The sequence below is a fragment of the Hylobates moloch genome, unplaced genomic scaffold (genome assembly GCF_009828535.3).
Source record: "Hylobates moloch isolate HMO894 unplaced genomic scaffold, HMol_V3 SCAFFOLD_4, whole genome shotgun sequence".
NCBI classification, from domain to species: domain Eukaryota; kingdom Metazoa; phylum Chordata; class Mammalia; order Primates; family Hylobatidae; genus Hylobates; species Hylobates moloch.
Genome location: NW_026652279.1, coordinates 110138035 through 110159732, shown reverse-complemented (window position 1 = coordinate 110159732; position 21698 = coordinate 110138035). Strand labels below are relative to the sequence as shown.

At 40.5% G+C, this 21698-nt stretch overlaps 2 protein-coding genes across 8 annotated transcripts in view; both read left to right on the top strand.

Annotated features, from left to right (window-relative positions):
• RCBTB2 (RCC1 and BTB domain containing protein 2) overlaps nt 1-21698 on the top strand; it is a 56127-nt gene that overhangs the window by 21975 nt on the left and 12454 nt on the right. For 2 of the 7 annotated variants that reach the window (XM_032150860.2, XM_032150869.2), the window contains exons 3-12: nt 371-466; nt 812-876; nt 7162-7317; nt 7546-7696; nt 10006-10172; nt 10727-10885; nt 11021-11128; nt 12148-12290; nt 19986-20176; nt 21036-21162. In XM_032150860.2, coding sequence (XP_032006751.1) covers nt 835-876; nt 7162-7317; nt 7546-7696; nt 10006-10172; nt 10727-10885; nt 11021-11128; nt 12148-12290; nt 19986-20176; nt 21036-21162 — 1244 coding nt within the window. In that variant the 5' untranslated portion in view covers nt 371-466; nt 812-834. Of the gene's footprint in view, nt 1-370; nt 467-811; nt 877-5291; nt 5619-7161; nt 7318-7545; nt 7697-10005; nt 10173-10726; nt 10886-11020; nt 11129-12147; nt 12291-19985; nt 20177-21035; nt 21163-21698 lie in introns of those variants that run through there. The other 5 variants (XM_032150868.2, XM_032150865.2, XM_032150866.2 and 2 more) reach the window with 4 other exon arrangements.
• Nucleotides 12299-20000, top strand: LOC116467266 (uncharacterized). The gene has a single exon (XM_032150872.2). It carries the CDS (start codon nt 16213-16215, stop codon nt 16834-16836), a length of 624 nt encoding a protein of 207 aa, XP_032006763.1. The 5' UTR covers nt 12299-16212; the 3' UTR covers nt 16837-20000.

Genomic DNA, 21698 nt, shown 5'->3' with positions numbered 1-21698 from the left:
TATTTAAGTAAATAGACCCTACCTAGTTAATTAGAAAAAGCAACATCATTAAATACAGCCTTATTAAATTGCTTTTTGGAGGAGAGAGAATTTTTTATTTATTTTTAAATATGAAATAGTTAACTACATAATGATTAAACCACAGTCCAGACATATTGCATAGCTTCTGCTAGAGCTGCTCCTGCTGTTACTTCTACCTGGTAGAAAGTAGGTGATGTGGGCATGGTTATTAAGGCAAGAACATTCAGTGCATTGCTGCATATTTGATGGCTGTTGTTGCAGATTTTTCATTAAGTCCAGAATAACAAAGCCACATTCATTCACTCATTTTTTTCATCATTTTCATTCATTTCTCCTTTTTTTTTTCCAGCTTAGCAAATCATATATTCTTCTGTGGAGCTGAGAATTGATGTCTGCTCTTCCCAGTGATTTGGAACTTTCTAATCCCAGAGAAAAGTTGACAAAGGTCTAAAATTTATTTTTGCTTATCACAGGAAGTCAACTCTGAAATGAAAATTTTCTACTCATTTCCTTTATAGAGTTAAGGACCCATGTATATTTTGAGACTACTTTTTCAGACCTCAGCAGGAAGATTCCCGTAAGAGGCCATCCAGTAGTTCCAGAACAGTTAAAACATTTTTGGAGTTTTATAGCTGTTAATTCCCATGCCTAAAGCTTAATTCCTTTATCTTCCTTTCACAACATTTGAGCTTAGCTTATTTTCTCTGCTAATTAGAAGTAAAGTAATTTTAACCTGCCTGGTTCCATCGAACATAAGGGATCCTGATTTTACCACATACTTTTTCCTCAGGGACTGCCCAGGACTGAGTCCATATGGAAGAAGAACTTCCTCTTTTCTCTGGAGACAGTGGCAAGGTTAGAAAAAAATCATGCCCTTGGAGCATGTGTGTTCTGTTGCATGAAACATACTTCATGAAGCACCTATTGGTCACCGATAGGAAAATCAATGAGATACTATCTATCTTTGAGGGGCTCACAGTGTAATCACTGAGATGCCAACAGATAATTGTTGTGGGTATGGAGAATGCTGAAGGGGCCAGAAGGGAACTGATATACCTCAGGTGCAGAGAAAAGGCTCCCAGAGATGGTGACAGTGACGGATGAGGCTCAAAGGCCATCCTCTTCTTTCGGACAGTGCTGGCCTGCAAGAGGCTATGAGTTGATCAATGTTTATCCCATTCCCAGAGATTTTTAAAATTATAAACTGTCTGATCTTAGATGATATGTTCTCAATTCATCATAGACATTCTTTAATTTCTTTCTTCATCACATCTGAACATGAGAGTCAACCAACTTAAGTCCACTCATTGTCCAGTTGATGTTAAAAGCCTCACATCTTCCTGCACGCATATTGATTTCCATCTTGTGTTATTTTGTTAAATTTACATAATATCTGCTTATTGCTATTAACAGCTTAATATTAACTGTCACTATTATTTAGTAAAATCAGGTCAAAATTCAATAAAACTGTAAATAATTATGCAAAGCCAGCATCGTGTACAAAGATGGCAAAGCTTTTGAAACTAAACTGTAGCATTACCATGTGCAGACTTGTGTTCATTTGTGAGCCCTTGTAGGAAAGTCCAAAAGTAGTTTACAAAAAGTAATGTATAGAACTCGAGAGTCTTACAAAAATGTTAACAGAAAAATCCCTAATTTTTCCTAGGAACAGGTTTCATAAAATAAAGAATAGATTCACAGATTCAGCAATGAAATTACTGTATTATTACTACATAGTGATTGAACATATACAAATATATATACAAAGTGTTATAATGAATGTTTATAATATAACGAATACTATATAGTGAATATATTTATAAGATATAATGAATATATATGAAGTGTTATAATGCTAGGAAGTACTCAAAAGGTGAGGTGTTGGCATTTTTTCTTAACTCTTTTTTTGCTAGATATGCCTAACATGTAATTTTGATTCTCTTTAAATATACTGTATTTTAAATTGAATTGCAACAACTTGATAGTTGTCTGTAATTAAGTGAAGTATGGTTATACACTCGATTCTTCATATTGCTGGAGAAGCATAGTTATACAGGTATCACACACTCAAAGGAATAATAAGGTGCAATTTGGTCTCTAATTTTGTGGCAGATGTATTCCCTTAATTATGTTTTCCTTGAGCTAATATTAAAATTTCACTACTTGACATTTCTCAAACAGACGCCAGGTCTTGAAGGAAGGGGAGGTGGACTAGATGTGAGAAAAGTAATAAAAGAAAGCCAGCCTGGGTTAATTATCACCTGCAGTAGTGTTATTTGCAGTAAGGAGAGTTACCTGTGCCAAGCCAGGGCTGAAGTCTAGACACCATATTGCCATGCTCTCATTCCTTAGTAGTGCTTTTTTCCCCATACAGATTTTTCTCTTGACCATACTTGGCTCTTGCTCAGTCAGTTTCTTACTTGACAGTTGGGCACGGAGTTGATTGGGTCATTCTGCAGAGACAGCTGCTGTCATGCAGAATGGCTGCAGATAGATTGAGGCTCCTACGGGGGACTATTGTGTGAATCCTACATTGTTTCATGAGTGTGCTGGACAGATTGTATATTGCTTCTGTGAACAAAGATGCTGTAATTCCTTTCTAGACTGACACAGGTAGAGTATTCCTTATCCGAAATGCTTGGGACCAGAAGTGTTTGGATTTCAGATTTTTTTTTTTTTAATTTTGGAATATTCGCATTATACTTACCAGTTGGGTATCTTTAATCTGAAAACCTGAAATCTGAAATGCTCCAATGAACATTTCCTTTGAGCAGGACCTTTGAGCATCGTAATTGTTGCTCAAAAAGTTGGGTTTTGGATTCAGATTTTTGAATTAGGGAGGCTCAGCCTGTATTAAATATGTACTTCAAAAAATGCAAATACCCTGGGGATAGACGAGACTCACTCAAAAAAAAAAAAAAACAAAACATCATTTTATAAATTAGTCATCATTCCTATGTAATATTGCCCTAATGATGACTAACTTCCAACAGCCAGCCTTCTGCTAGAAATTAAGAGCAATGTATTCACATCTCTGTTGTACTTAGGTTATATTGTAATTGTTTTCTATTAAATTGTGACCTCCTTGAAGGGAATGATCATGTCTTATTTTTGTATCTTAGTCAATGATACTATCAGATCCCACATTCTCTTGACTTGTAGCATCATTTCATAAAACTTACAGACTGGAGGTTTCATTAAAGAAAACACACACATTGGAATCCCAGTAGCCAGTAGAGTTACAGGCTGGGTACCATAGGTTTTTATACAGGTGGGCCAGGAAGAAAGCCTAGAACTAATCATTTGTAGACAGGTGTGTAAGAGCTGGCTGGAATTTACAGCCTAATTCTAGACATCCAGAAAACCACTTGATTTTATAGCAGAGCAGGACGAAATATAAAACTCTGCTTGCAAGGGAAAAATGAAAGAGCAGTCAGTCATTGTATCTTTCCATGTGTGCTGTTTGTGGAAGACAACCCACAGTAGGTATTATTGCCTGTTCCTTAAGGAGTCTGAGAATAGACAAAGCCCTGCAAATGCAAGCAAGCACTAGGTCTACCAACAGTATCACAGTTTATGTAAACTTTTTACTCAACAATCAGATGATATGTGGAAAGAACTCTGGGCTTTAATCTGGCTCATCCACTGAGAAGCTAGTGATCTTGAAAGATTACTTAGTCTCCCTGTGCCCCAGTTTCCCCATAGGTAACATGAGGATAATAATATCTATGTCCTACAATTGTTGTGAAGATCAGAAATAAGATATAGACATTATTAGATTATTCACATCTACATTAAATACTTGTTCCACTTCCTAAACCTTGTTCTCTTGGAAATTTACAGACTTAAAATAGGAAAAAAATTAAAAGTGAAGACCTCATAGAAAATAAGATTTCTTCACGATATTGGGTGGTGGCGTAATTTAAAGTAGAAGCTTAACTAAAAACTAACGTAACAAAATTCCATCCTTGGCTCTATTGTGGCCTTGGGAAAGTTGCTCTTTTTTCAGTAAACCAAGTGTCACAGAGAAGAAATACAAATTTTAAATAAAGATTCTTGGATTCCTCGATTAATGTAACATCACCATAGAACACTGTGTTCCTAAAATTATATATATATTAAAATTGGGGACATAGTTTTACACTTGCATATAACTGGAACTTCTTACATATGTGAGTTTTTTTTTTGAATTCCAAATTCCAAATTAAGGTTGTCCTGTAGGAAATGCCTGTGGATTTTCCTACCTCTAATATATATATCATATATGACATATATATCTCATATATGTCATATATGAGCATATATGTCATATATGAGATATATATCTCATATATATCACATATGTATCATATATATCATATATATCTCTCGTATATATCATATATGATATATCTCTCTCTCATATATATCATATATATATTTTTTTTTTTTGCAAAGTACTCTGTAACTAAAGTAAATGCAGAAACAGTAAGCACTGTTTCAAAAGTGAATGGGAGAACCAACTGTTGGTGTTGCCCAAAAGATAACAGAAGGTGTCCTTCTAAGGGCAAGGTCTTATGATCCAAGTGGCACGTGAGGGAACATGACTAGATTTGGCATCAGGAGAGCTTAGCCCTGGTACAGGCTCTGCCATTAACTCACAGGGTGATGCTGATAGCAGGGACAAGCTGCTTGTCTTCTCTTTAGTTTCTTTGTGCTGCTGTAACAAATGACTACAATTCAAACAACAGAAATTTCTTTTCTCACAGTTCTGGAGGCTAGATGTCTGAATCAAGGCATCATCAGGGCGATGCTCCCTGGATATCTCTCAGGAAGAATCTTCTCAGCTTCTGGTGGTGGCCCCCAGCAATCCTTGCTGCTCCTTGAATTCCAGATGCATTACTGCAGTCCCTGTCTCTGTTATCACCTGGCCTTCTTCCCTGTGTGTCACTGTGTGCCCTCTTGTCTTCTTATAAAGACATTAGTCGGATGTACGGTCCACTCTAATCCAGTATGATTCCATCTTAACTCATTACATTTGCAAAGACCCTATTTCCAAACAAAGTCACCTTCTGAGGTTCTAGGTGGATCTGGACTTTGGGGGGAAGCCATTCAACCCACTGCAGCTCCCCTCTGGGGTTTCTTTGGGTTTCTCAGAAAATTATCTCTGGAGCTCTTTTTAGCTACAGCATTCAATAGTGCCATGAAGATTATTCAGAAAAGATAGAAACCTGAAAACAAAGCTTTATTTACAAGAAAAAAGCTGGTGGCTCTGCTTGTTTTTGCTTTAGGTCCAGCGGCCATTGGGACAGCTGCTCCATGCATCCTAGCTTCCCTTTACTGACTGCAGACTTTACTTTGGATACAAGTTAATACTGTTGGCCGTGATCAGAAGGAAACTTAAAAGTTTGAGGACTTGGTAACAAAGTTGTGTTTGATGATATGGCTCAGGTGAAGTAGAAATGGAGAGCTCTGGAGCCGAGAGCAGGGATTTGGGGCTCAGTTTTCGGAATGGCTTCCATGTGAAGGAGTTACAAAGGATGGGATGGAAAGGAGGCCTGTGAATCTGGAAGTGAGTCACAGCCATTCATTTACTTGTTCATTTCACCAACACAAAGGTAGGTATTGCATTGTTAGCTCCTTTCAAGGGATGGATGACATGGTGGTGAAAGACTCGGTCTCGGTCCTCCTGAAGTGTACTCAGGAGTCTGTGAAGGTGGCCTCAGAGAAATTCATGGTAATGAGGACAGGGGAGGCTTACTAAGTTAATAGTTTGGACTTGAGAAGAGCAGAGTTGCTGACTTGCGCTCTCCTAAGGTGGAAGGGACAAGTAGGTGTTCAGATCTGTAGAAGGTAAGTGGATAGTCCAGTCAGTTATATACCAGACTGCATTCCCAGTAAGGCTGATTTAATCACTGATGGGCAAGAGAGGCCTTAGAAAATCTTTGTTGCTTTAAATAATGTGTAAGTTTGTTGATGTTGTGGGAAATAGCAGACATGCCATTTGATAGACATATTGGGTGTTTATGTATCTTATTATAACCTTCAAAATGTTGGCAAGTTGAAAAGTATATCAATAAAAATGCCTCCAAAGTAGCAAATAGGTAAAACTCTTTCAAACAAATTTATAACTTGCTCTTATAGGAGTGTGGGTGCTCGTGATCTTAATGTGTATGCTGTTAGGGGGTTAATTGTGACCCTGCAATATTTATGTGTTGAAGTCCTAACAGCCAGTACCTCACAGTACAACTCATTTGGAAATGGGGTCAATGCAGATGTAGTTAGTTAAGATGAGGTCATTAGGGTGGACTTTAATCCAGTATAATTGGTGTCCTTATAAAAAGGGGAAATTTAGATGCTGAGATATGCAGGGCATAGGGGGAGATGATGTGAACAGACATAGGGAGAAGACAACCATCCACAAGCTGAGAAGCACAGCCTGGAAGAGATCCTTCCCTCACAGCCCTCAGAAGGAGCTAGCTAGCTGATACTTTGAGTTTGGACTTCCAATTTCCAGAACCATAAGACAGTAAATTTCTGTTGGTTAAGCCACCTCACTTATCACTACTTTGTTACGGCTGCCTTAACAAACAAGTACATGTGTTTTCTGGGTGTTTCTTCCTGCCAACCCCCAAACTTGCTTGAGGGATGAGGAAACCCACCAGTTCCTCAAACTGAAGGCCAGGTAAAGCTTGCCCATCAACTAAAACTTCGGACCATTTCCTTGGTGTCACTTTCAGCATTGTTCTTTACCAAGCATTGTTCTTGACTTAGGCAGCAGATGACATGGCATCTCTCTCTCTCTCTCTCTCTCTCTCGCTTTTACAACCAGCCTAGTTTCCACAGCTACTTTTAAGACATAGCCAATATTTAAAGTATCTGCTGAACATTCAGTTCCCAGAAGCCCACCCTTGGATGACTCCTGTGTCCTTGAGGACAATGAGTAGGGGAGACCTGGTTCCATCCGGGCCTCCGCTGCTCGATGGCTGTGAGCCACCCAGAAGCAGCTGGCAGAGGCAATCCCTGCAGCTGCGAGAGGCCTCTCAAAAATACATGCAGTGTGTTCCTCCCAAAACCAGTGTTCGCCCTCTGCAGAACTGAAGGGGCAGAGAAAATTCACTTTTTAATTTGTCGTTTCAACATATATTTTTTCCTTTTCAGCCAGTACAGGCTACTCTGTCATCTTTGAAGATGTTAGATGTGGGAAAGTGGCCAATTTTTTCCCTTTGTTCTGAGGAAGAACTACAGTTAATTCGTCAGGCTTGTGTCTTTGGCAGTGCTGGCAATGAAGTTTTATACACTACAGTAAATGATGAGGTAATTTTGAAGAAAATAAATCAGCTACTCACATTTTTAGAAATGGATTTGCCAAATTGAAGATCTTGGGGGAACTAAGGAATAAAAGGTTAAAAAAAAGCATGGAAATTAGGTTTTATTTATTATATAAAGAAGCAGTTTGCTTAAGGAAGATGATTCCTATTTGGATGTAATGTATAGATTTGTTAGAAATAGAGCTGCTTGAACTAACAGTGGTTTTTCCCATAGATTTTTGTGCTTGGCACAAACTGCTGTGGCTGTTTGGGGTTAGGTGACGTCCAGAGCACCATTGAACCTCGGAGACTGGATTCTTTAAATGGCAAAAAAATAGCCTGCCTCAGCTATGGGAGTGGCCCACATATTGTCCTTGCAACAACAGGTAACCTAGGAACCCCATGTAGAATTTCAGCTTTATTTGCAGCTGCCCTTGAGAACATTGTTTAACTGGTTGAGAGTTGCTAGCTCTTCCTGTGAAATTGGCTATGTTTTGGATACCATAAAACATGAATGTATCTGAATGCCAGCATAAGGTGATGTGGCAGATGGAATCCAGGAATCATTGGCATTTTAGATGTGTGAATGACAATGCTATAAGCCCAGTAAACACTGCCGAACTGATTGTGGACTTTGGCAAGTCTGTCTGAACTTTGGATTCTTGATCTATGAATTGAAAGACTAAACCTTGTGTCTAAAATCCCCCCGCCAACTCTTAGCATTCTGTGATTCTTACACTAAAGAGTGACTAATGGCTGTAGTTGGCGTTAGTAGTAGGGATTAGCCACTTCATAAGGGATTGACTAGAAAAATTCCTTGCACTGAGTGAAGCAAGGAGGAAAAAAGGAAGAAAATAAAGAAAACTTCTCCCCAAAAGGTTGTAACCATGGATTTGTAGTTTAATTCACATGAAGACTGAACGGTCCAAGAAATCTCAACCCTTGAATTTATTCAAGGTACTGGATGGCAAGTGCCTTAAGGGCATGATAGAAGTTAATGCAGATCCTTTCTAGGGGAAGGCACCTTTATCCTAGGCCTGAGAGAATTAACCAAAATAATTGTTCAGTGGCAATAGGCAGCACATAGTCAGAGATAACCAGATATGCAGTAGTCTTCCGTTATCCTTGGTTTTACTTTCTCAGGTTTCAGTTACCTGCAGTTGACTGTGGTCTGAAAGTATAAATGTAAAATTTCCAGGAAAAACAATTCATAAGTTTTAAATTGTGTGCCATTCTGAGTAGGGTGATACTTCACCGTCTTGCTCCATCCCACCTGGGACATGAATCATCCCTTTGTCCAGCATCTCTGCCGTAGACACTCCCATCGGTTAGTTACTTAGTAGCTGTCTCAGTTATTAGATTGACTGTCTTGGTTTCATAGTGCTTGTGTTCAAGTCACACTTATTTTACTTAATAATAGCCCCAAAGTGCAAGAGTAGTGATGCTTGCAATTTGGATATGCCAAAGAGAAACCATACAGTTCTTGCTTTAAATGAAAAATGGAGAGTTTCCATGCTGAGGTTGTTAAGATTTATGGTAAGAACAAATCTTCTATCTGTGACATTGTGAACAGTACATTTTGTAATTGTTCTATTTTATTATTAGTTATTGTTGTTAATCTCTTACTATGCCTAACTTACAAATTAAACTTTATCATAAGTATGTACATATAGGGAAAAACAGTATATACAGGTTCAGTATGAGAGTCTCAGAATGTATCTCCTGCAGATAAGGGGGGCTTGTGGTGCAAGGAGACAAGGTACCATGAATGGGAACCAGAAGAAACAACAGACAGCAAGAACGGATTACTAAATATCAGGCATTAAAATTATCAGACACCAATTATAAGACAGCTGTATTTATTGTTTGAAGAAATTAAAATGAGCTTGAAGATAATCTGCAGGGATTATAGAAGATTTGAAAAGATCCAAATAAACAATATGATTATCAAAATGAAAATTCAGTGGACAAATTTTGTAGCAGTTTGAACACAGCAAATTAGTAAAATTAGTAAACTGGAAGATAAATGAGAAGTCATTATTCAGAATATAACACAAAGGGACAACATGCTGGAAAATACAGATGAAATGAGTACAAACTGTATGATTCCATTTATTTAAATTTCAAAAACAGGAAAAACTAAACATTTGTATGCAAGATGCATATGTGAGGGCCTTTTGGGGGGTGATTATAAGGTTATATTTTTTGACTTAAGTAGTAGTACATGGGTGTGTGCTTTATAATTTATAAAACTGTACATATACGTTTTATGAACTTTTCTGTATATTATGCTACCCAATAAATAATAACAAAGATTTTTAAAAATCAACTTGGTGATTATTTTAAAGACAAGGAAATTAAGACCCAGGGGAGTTAAGTGGCCTTATAATCTTTTGACTTCATTCTAATGTTTTTGCTATTACTTCCAGCAGCCTTTTCTCTGCTCTTTATTAAAAACTTATTTTCCAGTTATTATAACTGCATGCATTTAAATTTCACCTTGTTGCTTTGAGGTAGAATGCAGTTTATACTTTCCAAATAGATTCTTTTGTAGAATGACTTTGGTGGAATGGGGAAGTTGACTAGCTTTTTGCACCTGAATTTTTATATTTCATTTGTGGAAGCTGTGCTACATGTATTTTCGTATAATGAAGTAGATGTTGTAAAAACTGGTTGTCTTTCTTTTTATTTTCAGAAGGAGAAGTCTTTACCTGGGGTCATAATGCTTATAGCCAGCTGGGCAATGGGACAACTAATCATGGTTTAGTGCCGTGTCATATCTCTACTAATTTGTCAAACAAACAAGTCATTGAAGTTGCCTGTGGGTCTTACCATTCTTTGGTGCTAACATCTGATGGAGAGGTGAGAATAGTCAGCATAAAGCTCATTGATTTTTTTCAATAAGATTATGTAGACTTCTATAGTAGTCCTGGAAATACAATCATTTGATTAAAATAACCACCTCCCTCAAATTCAGCCTTATTTTTGGTACCAATTCAGAGTCAGGGTGTTGATGTTGTGACATTTACCTGTACGTAGTAAGGTCTTCCATAATTGCAAAATTTAAAAGGAGGTATTGTTCCTTCTCTGTTGCTGTAGTAAAGAGGTTATTTGCAATAAGAAAAATCCCCAAATGCTGGAAAAGATGGCTGGGGCAAAGTAGATACTTTCGTGTTACGTTTTATTTAATAGTAATTATTACTGTTTGTATAGATAACACCAATAACCTAATTTTATAAAATCATGTACACTGTGTAAAAATGAATTTTGTAAACACTTCTCTGCCTGTGTTATGAGGATTTATGAATGTGAAGCACTTTGAGAGGAAAGACTGGGTGCCACAAGTACATGTCAGTGTCCAGTTGAGACACTTTATAAATTAATGTGTTTCATTTACCAATCTTTCCTTTAAACAGGTATTTGCCTGGGGTTATAATAACTCTGGGCAGGTAGGATCTGGATCAACAGTTAATCAGCCAATCCCTCGAAGAGTCACTGGCTGCCTACAAAATAAAGTAGTTGTGACCATAGCATGTGGGCAGATGTGCTGCATGGCAGTAGTAGACACAGGGGAGGTAAGGAAGTTATTTTACATCGTTTAAAAACCATGTTGCCACATCAGTCTCATGCCAGTATGGTATGTCCCACATAACAGACAACTTGCTGGCCATTTGTGTCTTGAGAGGATTGAGGGTCTCATTTTCTCTCAGGTCTATGTCTGGGGTTACAACGGAAACGGGCAGCTCGGACTTGGCAACAGTGGCAACCAGCCAACCCCTTGCAGAGTGGCAGCCTTGCAAGGCATCCGTGTCCAGCGGGTACGTCCACTGTCAGTTTGTGTGCGTGTATTTTTAAGTCTTCACTGGCAAAGATATCAATGTATTAAAAACATAGATTTGTTGGCAGGATGAAAAGTTTAGCTGTTTGGATGTCTTCATTAAAGTAAAGGTTAAATTTCTTTTTCCTTGAATTAAATTGCAGCTGTTCAGAAAATTTCTGTTCCAGGGCACTGTCACATACCTTTCGGAATATAAATTGTTACAAGCTTTCCTGAGGAAGCTTTGGCATAGTGTACAAGAGCCTTAAAAGCCTTTATACCCTTTGACCTGTTGTTCTACTCCTAGGGAATTTCCCTGAGGAAGCAACAATTCCTGTAACTGTCTATAGAATTAGTTAAGAAGATACATATACATATAAAAAAAGGATAACTTTAATAAAAAACAATAGGTGTAACAGAGTTTACCAATCAAATCATAAGTTAATGATTAGATAAATTATGCCAAGGATATATGCTGGAGATGATGTATTGTATACAAAGGATTTTTAATGATGTGGGAAACTGCTATGTGTAATGGTAAGTAAAATGAAGCAAGATACAGAACTGCTTATACAACATGGTCAGTAAAAAAATGCTATAGGTGCCTATCTCTATGTCTATATAGAAATAGAAAAAAAATGCCTCTGATCTTCAGAGTACTTTTATATTTATATTTTTCTATATTTTTCAAATTCAACATGTTTTATAATCAAAAAAGAAAATAATTATTTAAAAAATATAAGTGTCTGTTTCTTACATTCCCCTCATACCCCTCGATTTCTGTGAGTATTAAAGCTCCAGTGAACTGGGGCAGGTGCTCACGCCAGGGGACTCATGGCAATCTTACTGCAGTTCTGGCCCACATGTTCTGGAAGGATGTTGGTTAACTTAATGCTTGCCTCTACTACGGGTAGGCTGCCTCTTCCTTTTTTTTTTCATTTTTGATTCTTAACCTACTTTGTGGAAGCAGTGAAATAATTACTTCTATTTGCAGTCCTGAGTGGATTTTTTTCCTTCCAGGTCGCCTGTGGCTACGCACACACATTAGTATTAACAGATGAAGGCCAAGTGTATGCTTGGGGCGCCAATTCTTATGGGCAGTTGGGCACTGGCAATAAAAGCAACCAGTCCTATCCTACTCCTGTCACTGTGGAAAAGGACAGGTAACATGGGCATTTTCACAGTCCCCACACTGGTCTTTGGTGATTGTGATTAAACAGGACTTTGATATATAGAGAATGGTGGAGAATGTACTGCTAGTGTTAGAATATTATTTAACAAGAGTATTTATTCCTTTAGAAAAATTGGCTTTGGAATTGTTGGGGAGTTTGATTGTATGTTAAATATGCTATTTTCACTTACCCATGTTTCATCTATACCTCCAACAGCTATTCTAAGCAAACTGCAGTGACTAAACTTGCAACAGCTATCCTGTTACTCTTCTACCTTACAAATTATCCTTTTGCCCTCCTCCTTTTCCTGTTTTACATTCTTAAGGGGGTGTCAATAATATTCGAGGTGGCTCTTCCCTGGCTTAGGAAAAGGTACCTTGCATGGGGTATAAAGCTGGTCACTCAGCTACATAGAAATTTGGCAGTTGAAAAGGATAGGGTTATTTCATTACTTTAACTCCCAAGCTGTCACTACAAGGAAGAGTAAAATGGTTAGGAAATTAAGATTTACTTTTGTGCACTTGTTTGCAAGGTTGTGTTATGTAATTAGCACATCCAGAATTAGTTTCCACGTTATTCTGATGTTTTTGAAAGCCTTTGGAATTTCTCAAACATAGTCAGATCGCTGCCTTTTCACTTTTCATTTCTTGACAGTAGTATAGAGCAAAAACGTTTCAGTATCTTTTCTTTTAAACCAGGGTTGCAGTCATTGTAGAAATGAATGCTGCTGTTTTTACTGCATATATCTTTATTATATTTAATTTTAAAAGAAATATATAGACAAACACATTAGCTCGCATTTATATGCAGTTCTTTTCTAATTTTCTGTTGGAATACTTAACAATAAAAATGAAGAACCAAATTGTCATTTTTCAACTGCCTCAGTTTTCATTTGAGTATTGTGAACTTGGTTAACTTTCTTTAACCTCTGTTTTAAAAGTTTTATTTAACCAATTTAACATAGGTTAATTTTATAGGTTAAATAAAACTTTTTTCTCCAAAAACCTTAAAATTTAAGACCCCTGGCCCCTTCAGAATTGGGAGGAGGGACAATAATGGAGGCAGGAGGTGGTGCAGGCAGATGCCTGCAGCTGTTCATTCATACATCTTGTAGCTTAGAGCTCCTCAGAAGAGAAGGGACAGTCCTGAGGCTTTGAATAACCACGAAAGTGCCTCAGTTGGTAGGGACATTTAACATTTAAACTGAAAAACAGAGTTAAAGGATCAAATAAAGATGGCATGGAAATAAAAACGATGGATTTGTATGGCCCATTTTTTTTTATTTTTATTTTTTGAGACACAGTCTCCCTGTCGTCCAGGTTGGAGTGCAGTGGTGCAATCACTGCTCACTATAGTCTTGACTTCCCAAGCTCAGGCAATCCTCCCACCTCAGCCTCTGGAGTAGCTGGGACTACAGGAGCGTGCCACCACACCTAGCCAATTTTTGTGTTTTTTGTAGGGCCAGGGTTTTGTCACGTTGCCCAGGCTGGTAGCTCCTGGGCTTAAGCGATCCTCTTAGCTCGGCCTCCCAAAGTGCTGGGATTACAGGTGTGAGCCACTGCGCCTGGCCTGGCCCATTACTTTTTATGGTGCTCCTACACTTACCCAGAACTTTAGCACATCCGTCCCTGGTCTCACAGAATCTGCCGTCATTGCCCACCAGTGACTTGCTGCATTGCACTGCTGGTCCCTGATCCAGAATGATCACCCAAGGCTTCTGGTTCAGGTTCTCACTGGGGCAGATGGATTGTGGGGCATCAAGGTGGGAGAAAGAAAAAGTAGCAGAGAAGCAGGTAATGGGAATGGAAGCTGTGTGAGTGCCAAGTTGCTTTACTGGATGTTGGGAGTTATCTATTGCATTTCTGTCTTCTTAAACTACAGTTATTTTTGAATTATAATTTGGCTATAAAAATCGTGGATGGGCCAGGCACTCACGCCTGTAATCCCAGCACTTTGGGAGGCCAAGGCAGGCGGATCACCTGAGTCAGGAGTTTGAGACCAGCCTGGCCAACATGGTGAAACCCTGTCTCTACTAAAAATACAAAAATTAGCTGGGTGTGGTGGTGCACGCCTGTAATCCCAGTTACTTGGGAGGCTGAGGCACGAGAATCCCTTGACCCTGGGAAGTGGAGGTTGCAGTAAGATTGCTACACTGCACTCTAGCCTGGGCAGTAGAGTGAGACTCTGTCTCAGAAAAAAAAAAAAAATCATGGATGAATGTTTTAAACGAGATGTTCCTGATTTTCTCAGTTTTCTGTACTTGAATTTCAAGTGGTGGTTTCTGAACTTGCACAGTTTCAACCAGGCACTCAATCATGGGCGTATTCCGAGGGAGGGGTTTATAGGTCTGTGCTGGGACTTGTTGTGCACTTCTCCACCCTTTCCAGGGATGGGAAAGTCAAGTATATGTCATAACTTATCCCTCAGGAACCCCAGAGCCTTACTTCTGACTCTTCTGCGGCCCATTACAGGAAAGCCTGACTAATTAGGAACTGGACTGAACGTAGGGTGGGGTGGGTTTCAGTTCTTAGTTACCTGTTCACAGAAGTGGGAAGGAGAAATCTGTCTACATTGTTTTCTTTGCTGGAACAACCATCCAAAGGAAACCTTTTAAAATCTCTCCCAGAAAAAGATTTTATTTATGATGGAGAATACTGATATTTGTCAGCAATTTATGTTTACATAAAAATAAGTTTAATGATTAAAATGATTGTCTTCTCCTAATCCAGTCATTCCCAATATTTCTGAAGTTTCAGTACCTTGGGCACAGATTGACCAACATTTGTATCTTTGTTCTTAACGTTCCCTAACAGCGTATTTTAAACTAAGCTGAGGTAAAGCTAACTTTTCCTTGAATTTCTGAGAATTCTTCGACTTCTGAGGTAGTTGGTATAATACTTGGGCTCTTACAAAACCAGCATTGGGAATCCCTGCTGTGGATCTGTCATCTTTGCTGTTTCTTCAATATTCTTCTCCCTCACAGATGACCTTTCACCCCTCCTCAAGGTTTTCTGGTTTCTATTCTTTCTCACTCTCTGCTTTTTCATTTCTAGTACTTCATAGCCAATAAGCTCAGCAGTTGTTGTTGATCATTCCCTTGAGGTGACACAAAACCTGTTTATTATCAACATGTAGTGATTTTTTTTTCCCATTAAGATTGGCTACAAAATAAAGTGTGAAGTACACCCGACATCCTGACAGTAAAGGTTAGCTCAGTTGATAGTGATTGTCTGTCGCATGTCTGACTAGAAAATTGGAACGTCGGTGTTTGCTGCTTGGTAGGAGTCCAGTGTAAAAACCAATGATGACCTTAGGCAATGGCAGGGTTCCTTAGCGGTTGCTTGGGTCACAAGCCTAGACCTGAAAGTACCCTCTAAACTTTCTCCACTCTCATTCCTGTAGCAGCTACTGCAGCCAACCAAATCCGCGCCCCACCCGACTTCCCATGTGGAGCCGGGTGTGCCAGGTATACGTCATAAGGCCATGCTCGGGGATGGGCAGCATCACGTGGCCTTCCCTGACCGACCCTTTGGCTCTGTCTGTCCCAGCCCTTCTCTAGAGAGTAGTGTCCCACTTCAGGTCACCAGCTGCTCTAGGGGCAGAGGCTACCCCCTTTCATGGACGCTAATAACAAATAACAAACATCTCAGAAGGGAACATAGGAACCGCATTATTTGGCTTTTCTGATGTTGGGCAGATCAGTGAAAGATGCTGTTGTGCTCCAGTCACTGACATTTTTCATAGAACATTACCCCAAAAGACACAGAAATGATTCCAAAAAATGTAGAAGTCCTTGCCTAGTAGGTCACTGCAAAGTGCTAAAATCTGAAGAAAGGAAGAGCAGTTCACAAATGCTTATCTCCACATTGTTCATTGGGCTACCCTAACCTCCCCTGCTCCCAGAGAATACCAGATGGCTTTACAATTGAGGTGGTTCAAACACAGATGGCCCTTTTTCCTTTTATTAATTGCTCAGCTATCTGTACATTGGCCCCCACACCCGCCACCTGACCAGCACGGCTTCTGCCTCCCTCAGCACTGCCAGGCAGGGGTTTTCTTAGACTCATCCTCTGGGCCACCTTCCGCTCCTCTCCCTCCCTCTTCATTAACATCCAGGCCACCCTCATTACTCCTTGGCAACCTAGCTTGGGTTGGCCTCCCCAGCCAGCCTTCCAGACTGTTCTTTCTCTCCCTTGCAGCTTGTCTTGCACACCACTGTGGCCAGGTCAGTCTTTCCGAGAATAGCATTTCCTCACATCATGGCCCTGTTTACAAAGCTATTTCCCATTTGCCTATCACATCAGATCACATCAGAACCCTTCGGCTCTGCATTGAAGCCGACGCCACTGTTCCTGGCAAGCCCCGTTGCCCTCCAATCCCGGCGCTGGCCTCCGTCCCTGTCAGGCCTCGTACGACGCTGCTGTCTGCCATCCTGCCGTCTCCAGCTCTGCCTGCATGTTGGTCCTGCATTTATCTCCACCTCACAGACTCTTACTCCACAGCTCTGGGCAGTCCAAAGCATACGTGGCCCAGTTAATTCTCTTTTACTTGAAATATTCCCTGAGGAGCCCCCAGGTATTTTTCCTTACTCACCGGAGACTTGTAGTCAGGGCCACACTGATGTCATTTGGGAATTATTTGCAAAGTCACAGATCTGGACTTCTCTCTCCAGCTAAATCATGAGTTCCTCAGCTAAATCACGGGCCCACAGTTCCTGCAGCAGCTGGTAAACACTTTTAGTCACGGAAGGAAGCCTTTTTCGGTTCTCAGCTCTGCCAAGGAACTTATTTCACGTACACAAAACCACAAACCTTGAGAGGATTGCTGCCTGTATCCTGTTCCCTCTCATCTTTTTTTTCTTTAAAAAGATGGTAAAGCTGATTATAAGAATTTAAGTAACATGGCCCTAGAACTACACTCTGACTCTGAGCCCCGTGTCCTGCCCACAGCACCAGGCCACGAAGACAGACCATGTCGCTATCCTCACCTTTGCTTGTAACTTAGGAGGCTTGCCAGTAAAATCGATGGTAACAGTGGACGTACTTCTCTTTGAATAAGTTTATTCTATTTCCTTCTCCCATTTTCTTTATTTGTTGAAAAGAATGGTGCTGATTGAGAAGCCAAATATTATTAACCATTTTCCCCATCTGGCACAGTTCTTTTGCACAGCACTGGATTAGGCCAGGGGACTGGCCTAACTCTGCAAATACCAGGAAAGGACTCTTCTAGGGAAAGTCGTACGAATCTGAATTGATCACTAGAAATACATGGTCTCTACCTAAAAGATGCTTTGTCACTTAAACGGCTGAGTGGTCGTCATAATGTAAAGAAACCTCTAGTGTCATGCAACCATTTGCACCCAGACATTGTGCCTGGTTGGCACTTAACATTTTATCATTTGATTCTCACACTAGCCTTGCAATGTGATGAAACCAAGGCTCCTAGGTGCTAAGTGACATTCCCCTAGTCACGCAGCCTAGTAGTAGAGCGAGGATTCAAACCTAGTTTTTGTTTCCCTTTGAGCTGGAGCTGCAAGAAAAAAAAAAAGAAATAAATAAAAAACAAACCTAAGTTTGATTCCAAATCCTGAGCTCTCCGCTGTGGGCCATCGTAGCCTCTTTCCTCTAGTATTTGTGGGTAGTTTTCAAGGGCTGAGAACGATCCTCTAATAAGTCAGTGAAATTGCCGCACATGAGAACAGCATGTGTCAGCCTCTGAGGCGAGCCGGTACAAGCTCCAGGTTCTGTGATGACACCTCCCTCCTGGTTTGAGAGCAACTGCCTAAAAGAGGCAGCGGAGGACCATCCTCACCCTTCAGGTGCTAGCCCGTGTCAGTAGGGTCTTACACAACCTTTGCTCTGTGTTGTTGAGTCTTCCTCAGTCAGTAAAGTGACCCATAGATTACATTCAGTAAGACACCATGTTATGTGCTTAGAGAGAATTAAGCCAGTGATTAGGCCTGCCGGAAACTGGTCATCTCGCTGAACAGGTGAAACGGATACATAAAGTAACAGGGCCAGGCTGGAGTGGTGTGGACAGGAAGTGCCGCAGGAGCTCAGGTGAGCGGGAGACCTCAAACTTGGGGCAGTTTGAACCGGGCCTTACAAGATGGGTAGGGTTTGTAAGGCAGAGAGAAAGAACGTTCCTGAACAACCATGTATGAAGACATTGAAGGGCAATGAGAAAGCCTGTTTGTTGAAACAGGGTGTGTGGACAAACTTGACTTGTGAGATGTCTGTACAGAGGTGACGCCAAATCATGGATGGAGTTATGTCTTGTGTCAGGATTTTATCTGAGAGAAGCCACTGCCCGTGTGAAAGTTCTGATGAGAACGGTGTTCAAGAGGATGAGTAACCTGCCAGCACTGTGTGAGTTGGGGCAGAAGAGAGAGTCTAAGGCAAGGGAGACCCGGGAGGCTGTTACAAGGGCCAGATGCGGGGTGTGCCTGACCCCCCAGTGTGGCTGAGGGGAGACATTACAAAGAAAGCATCTTTGTTATTTAACTGGATATTCTAAAGAAAGTGGTAAATGAGGAGGGAGAAGTCAAAGATGACCCTGAAGTTCTAAGCCTAAGTCTCTGAGGATGCTGGTACCATTGTCTGCTGTAGCAAAATCAAGATGGGGACTTCCCTTGGGTTAAAAGAGTTTACCATTTTCCTTTAATCTGTATGGTGGCTTATTCTGATGGAAAAGAAATTACTTCCAGATCAACAAGACAATGTTTTCCATTAAGAATTGTTCTGAGGCCGGGTGCAGTGGCTCACACCTGTAGTCCCAGCACTTTGGGAGGCCAAGGTGGGCGGATCACTTGGGCTCTGGAGTTCAAGACCAACCTGGACAACATGGCAAAACCTTGTCTCTACAAAAAATACAAAAATTAGTCAGGTGTGGTGGCTTGCACCTGTAGTCCCAGCTACTACAGAGGCTGAGGTAGGAGGATCGCTTGAGCCCGGGAGGCAAAGGTTGCAGTGAGCCAAGATCCAAGATGGTGCCACTGCACTCTAGCCTGGGTGACAAGGCAAGACTCCTCTGTCTCAAAAAAAAAAAAAAACTGTTCTGAGAACTACCTCCTCATCAATCGTGAACTTAGAGCAGTAGGACATATCACATAGTGATCCTAGGAAACTGCTCTCCTGGGCTCCAGGTCATACAGCCCAGTGTGGTAGAACTACTGAATTTACTCTCTGCAATAGGAGTTGGAATGACCCATAGCATTCTAAAAATCAGTGAAGTCTTCATTAAAATATTTATTTATTGGCCCTCAGTCCAGATGACCCAAATCTTTATTATTTTCTTCAGTAAGTGATGTTTTAGGGGGAAAAAATTTAAACCACCCTTTTTTGGTGGGGGAGACCACTACTCTCTTGGGTTATACTTGAATTTCAAAACAGGATGGTGCATATTTTTGTAGGCCTACTGGCTAGAAGTGGTACAAACAGATTTACATGAGTTATAAGTGCCATTGAAGTGTGGCTTAAATGTAAATAACGGTTTGGTGCCTGATAGTTTAGGAGATGAGGTGTATGAGTCATGTAGTGTTTTTTTTTTGTTGGGTTTTTTTTTCCTTTTCCTGACCCTTTTTGTAATTTTATGATGTCCCACATCAGTTAAACCTGGCGGGAGGAGGACACAACTCATTTCTGCCCCTGGTCACTGTGCTTATGTGGTGTGTGTTTGTGAATTTAGGATTATCGAGATTGCAGCCTGTCACTCCACACACACGTCTGCGGCCAAGACGCAGGGTGGGCACGTGTACATGTGGGGCCAGTGCCGGGGTCAGTCCGTGATCCTCCCGCACCTCACCCACTTCTCCTGCACCGACGACGTGTTTGCCTGCTTTGCCACTCCCGCCGTCACGTGGCGCCTCCTCTCCGTGGGTAAGCTGGTCACTGTCCATTTGGGGGATGGCCTGAAAATCTGGGAAAGAACTCAGGGCTTTACTTTGATAATGAGGATTTTGTTAGGTGCACTATCATAATTTATTTCTCTCTGATGGGCTTCTGCAAAAGGGAACTAATTTTATTTTCTTCAGAGCATCAAAAATCAACACCAGTACTAAACTAAAAGTAATTTTATTTGACTACTATTTTTTGTTTGTTTGTTTAAGAGAGAAAGATGAGGTCTTGCTCTGTTGCCCAGGCTGGAGTGCGGTGGTGCAATCATAGCTCATTGTACCCTTCAGCCCCTGGGCTCAAGCGATCCTTTTGCCTTAGCCTGTTGAGTAGCTGGGACTATACATACCCACTACCACGCCTGGCTAATTTAAAGAAACTTTCTTTGGAGGTGGGGTCTCGCTGTGTTGCCCAGGCTGGTCTTAAACCGTGGGCCTCAGGCCATCTTTCTGTCTCTGCCCCTGCCAAAGTGTTGGGATCACAGGTGTGAGCCATTGTGCCCTGCCCTTATTTGACTGCTTTTTAATTTTACCGAGAAACTGTGTTTTTTACTTTTAGCTAGCATATTTACTCAAATGTTTAAAATTTCATGCAAAATTAGTGATGTGGCTTAGGACTTTTTATTGTTATTTTGCCAGATGTATAAGCAGATATGTGTGAGATTCTTATTCTTAATGATTACAGAGATGCAAATCTGTCTTCAGGGGAAAAACCCATTGCTCAGTTCCTCAGTTATTTTGAGGAATTGGTACTTTGATGAGCATCAGTAGAGTAGTGCCATATCCTGTCCTGTGTGTTCATTATGTCGTAGCTAACTCTGGAAGCATTTGCATTATTCTCCTAGAACCTGATGACCACCTCACGGTGGCTGAGTCACTGAAGAGGGAATTTGACAACCCGGACACTGCAGACCTGAAGTTTCTAGTTGATGGAAAGTACATTTATGCACATAAAGTCCTTCTCAAGATTCGGTAAGGAATCATTTATATGAGAATTGAGAAAAATAATTCATTCAACAATTATATTCTAAGTGTCCAACTATATTAGGCACCTCAGTAATAAAGAAAAATTGTAAGGCCGTTTTTGCTCTTACAAGCATACAGTGGAGCCGGGAGAAATATACGTGAAACAAGAAATAACACAGGTTGTGTGTGGTTCAGGGAATCAGTACCATAGGCGTTCCTTAGGCTTGAAAAGTGGGATGGTTACCTTGGCAGCAGGGAGCAGCCAGCGCACGCTGCAAGTGTGTCCTGTGCTCTGAACACCGTATTGATACTTGGACGTCCATCAGTTACCCTCTCTGCCTGGGAATCAAGCTCAGCTCATAATAATCACCTTCTTATAGTCACTTGTGGGGTACTTTTAGATGGTTTAAAAAAGAGAAGATCAAGGCCTTTCCAGACCAAAAAGGTCTATAGTGAGGCTAGCACAGAAATTTTAAAAAATCACATTTGTGAATGTTTTTGAGCAGAGAGCTGTGTGCATTTCAAGTGTGCAGTTTGATGAG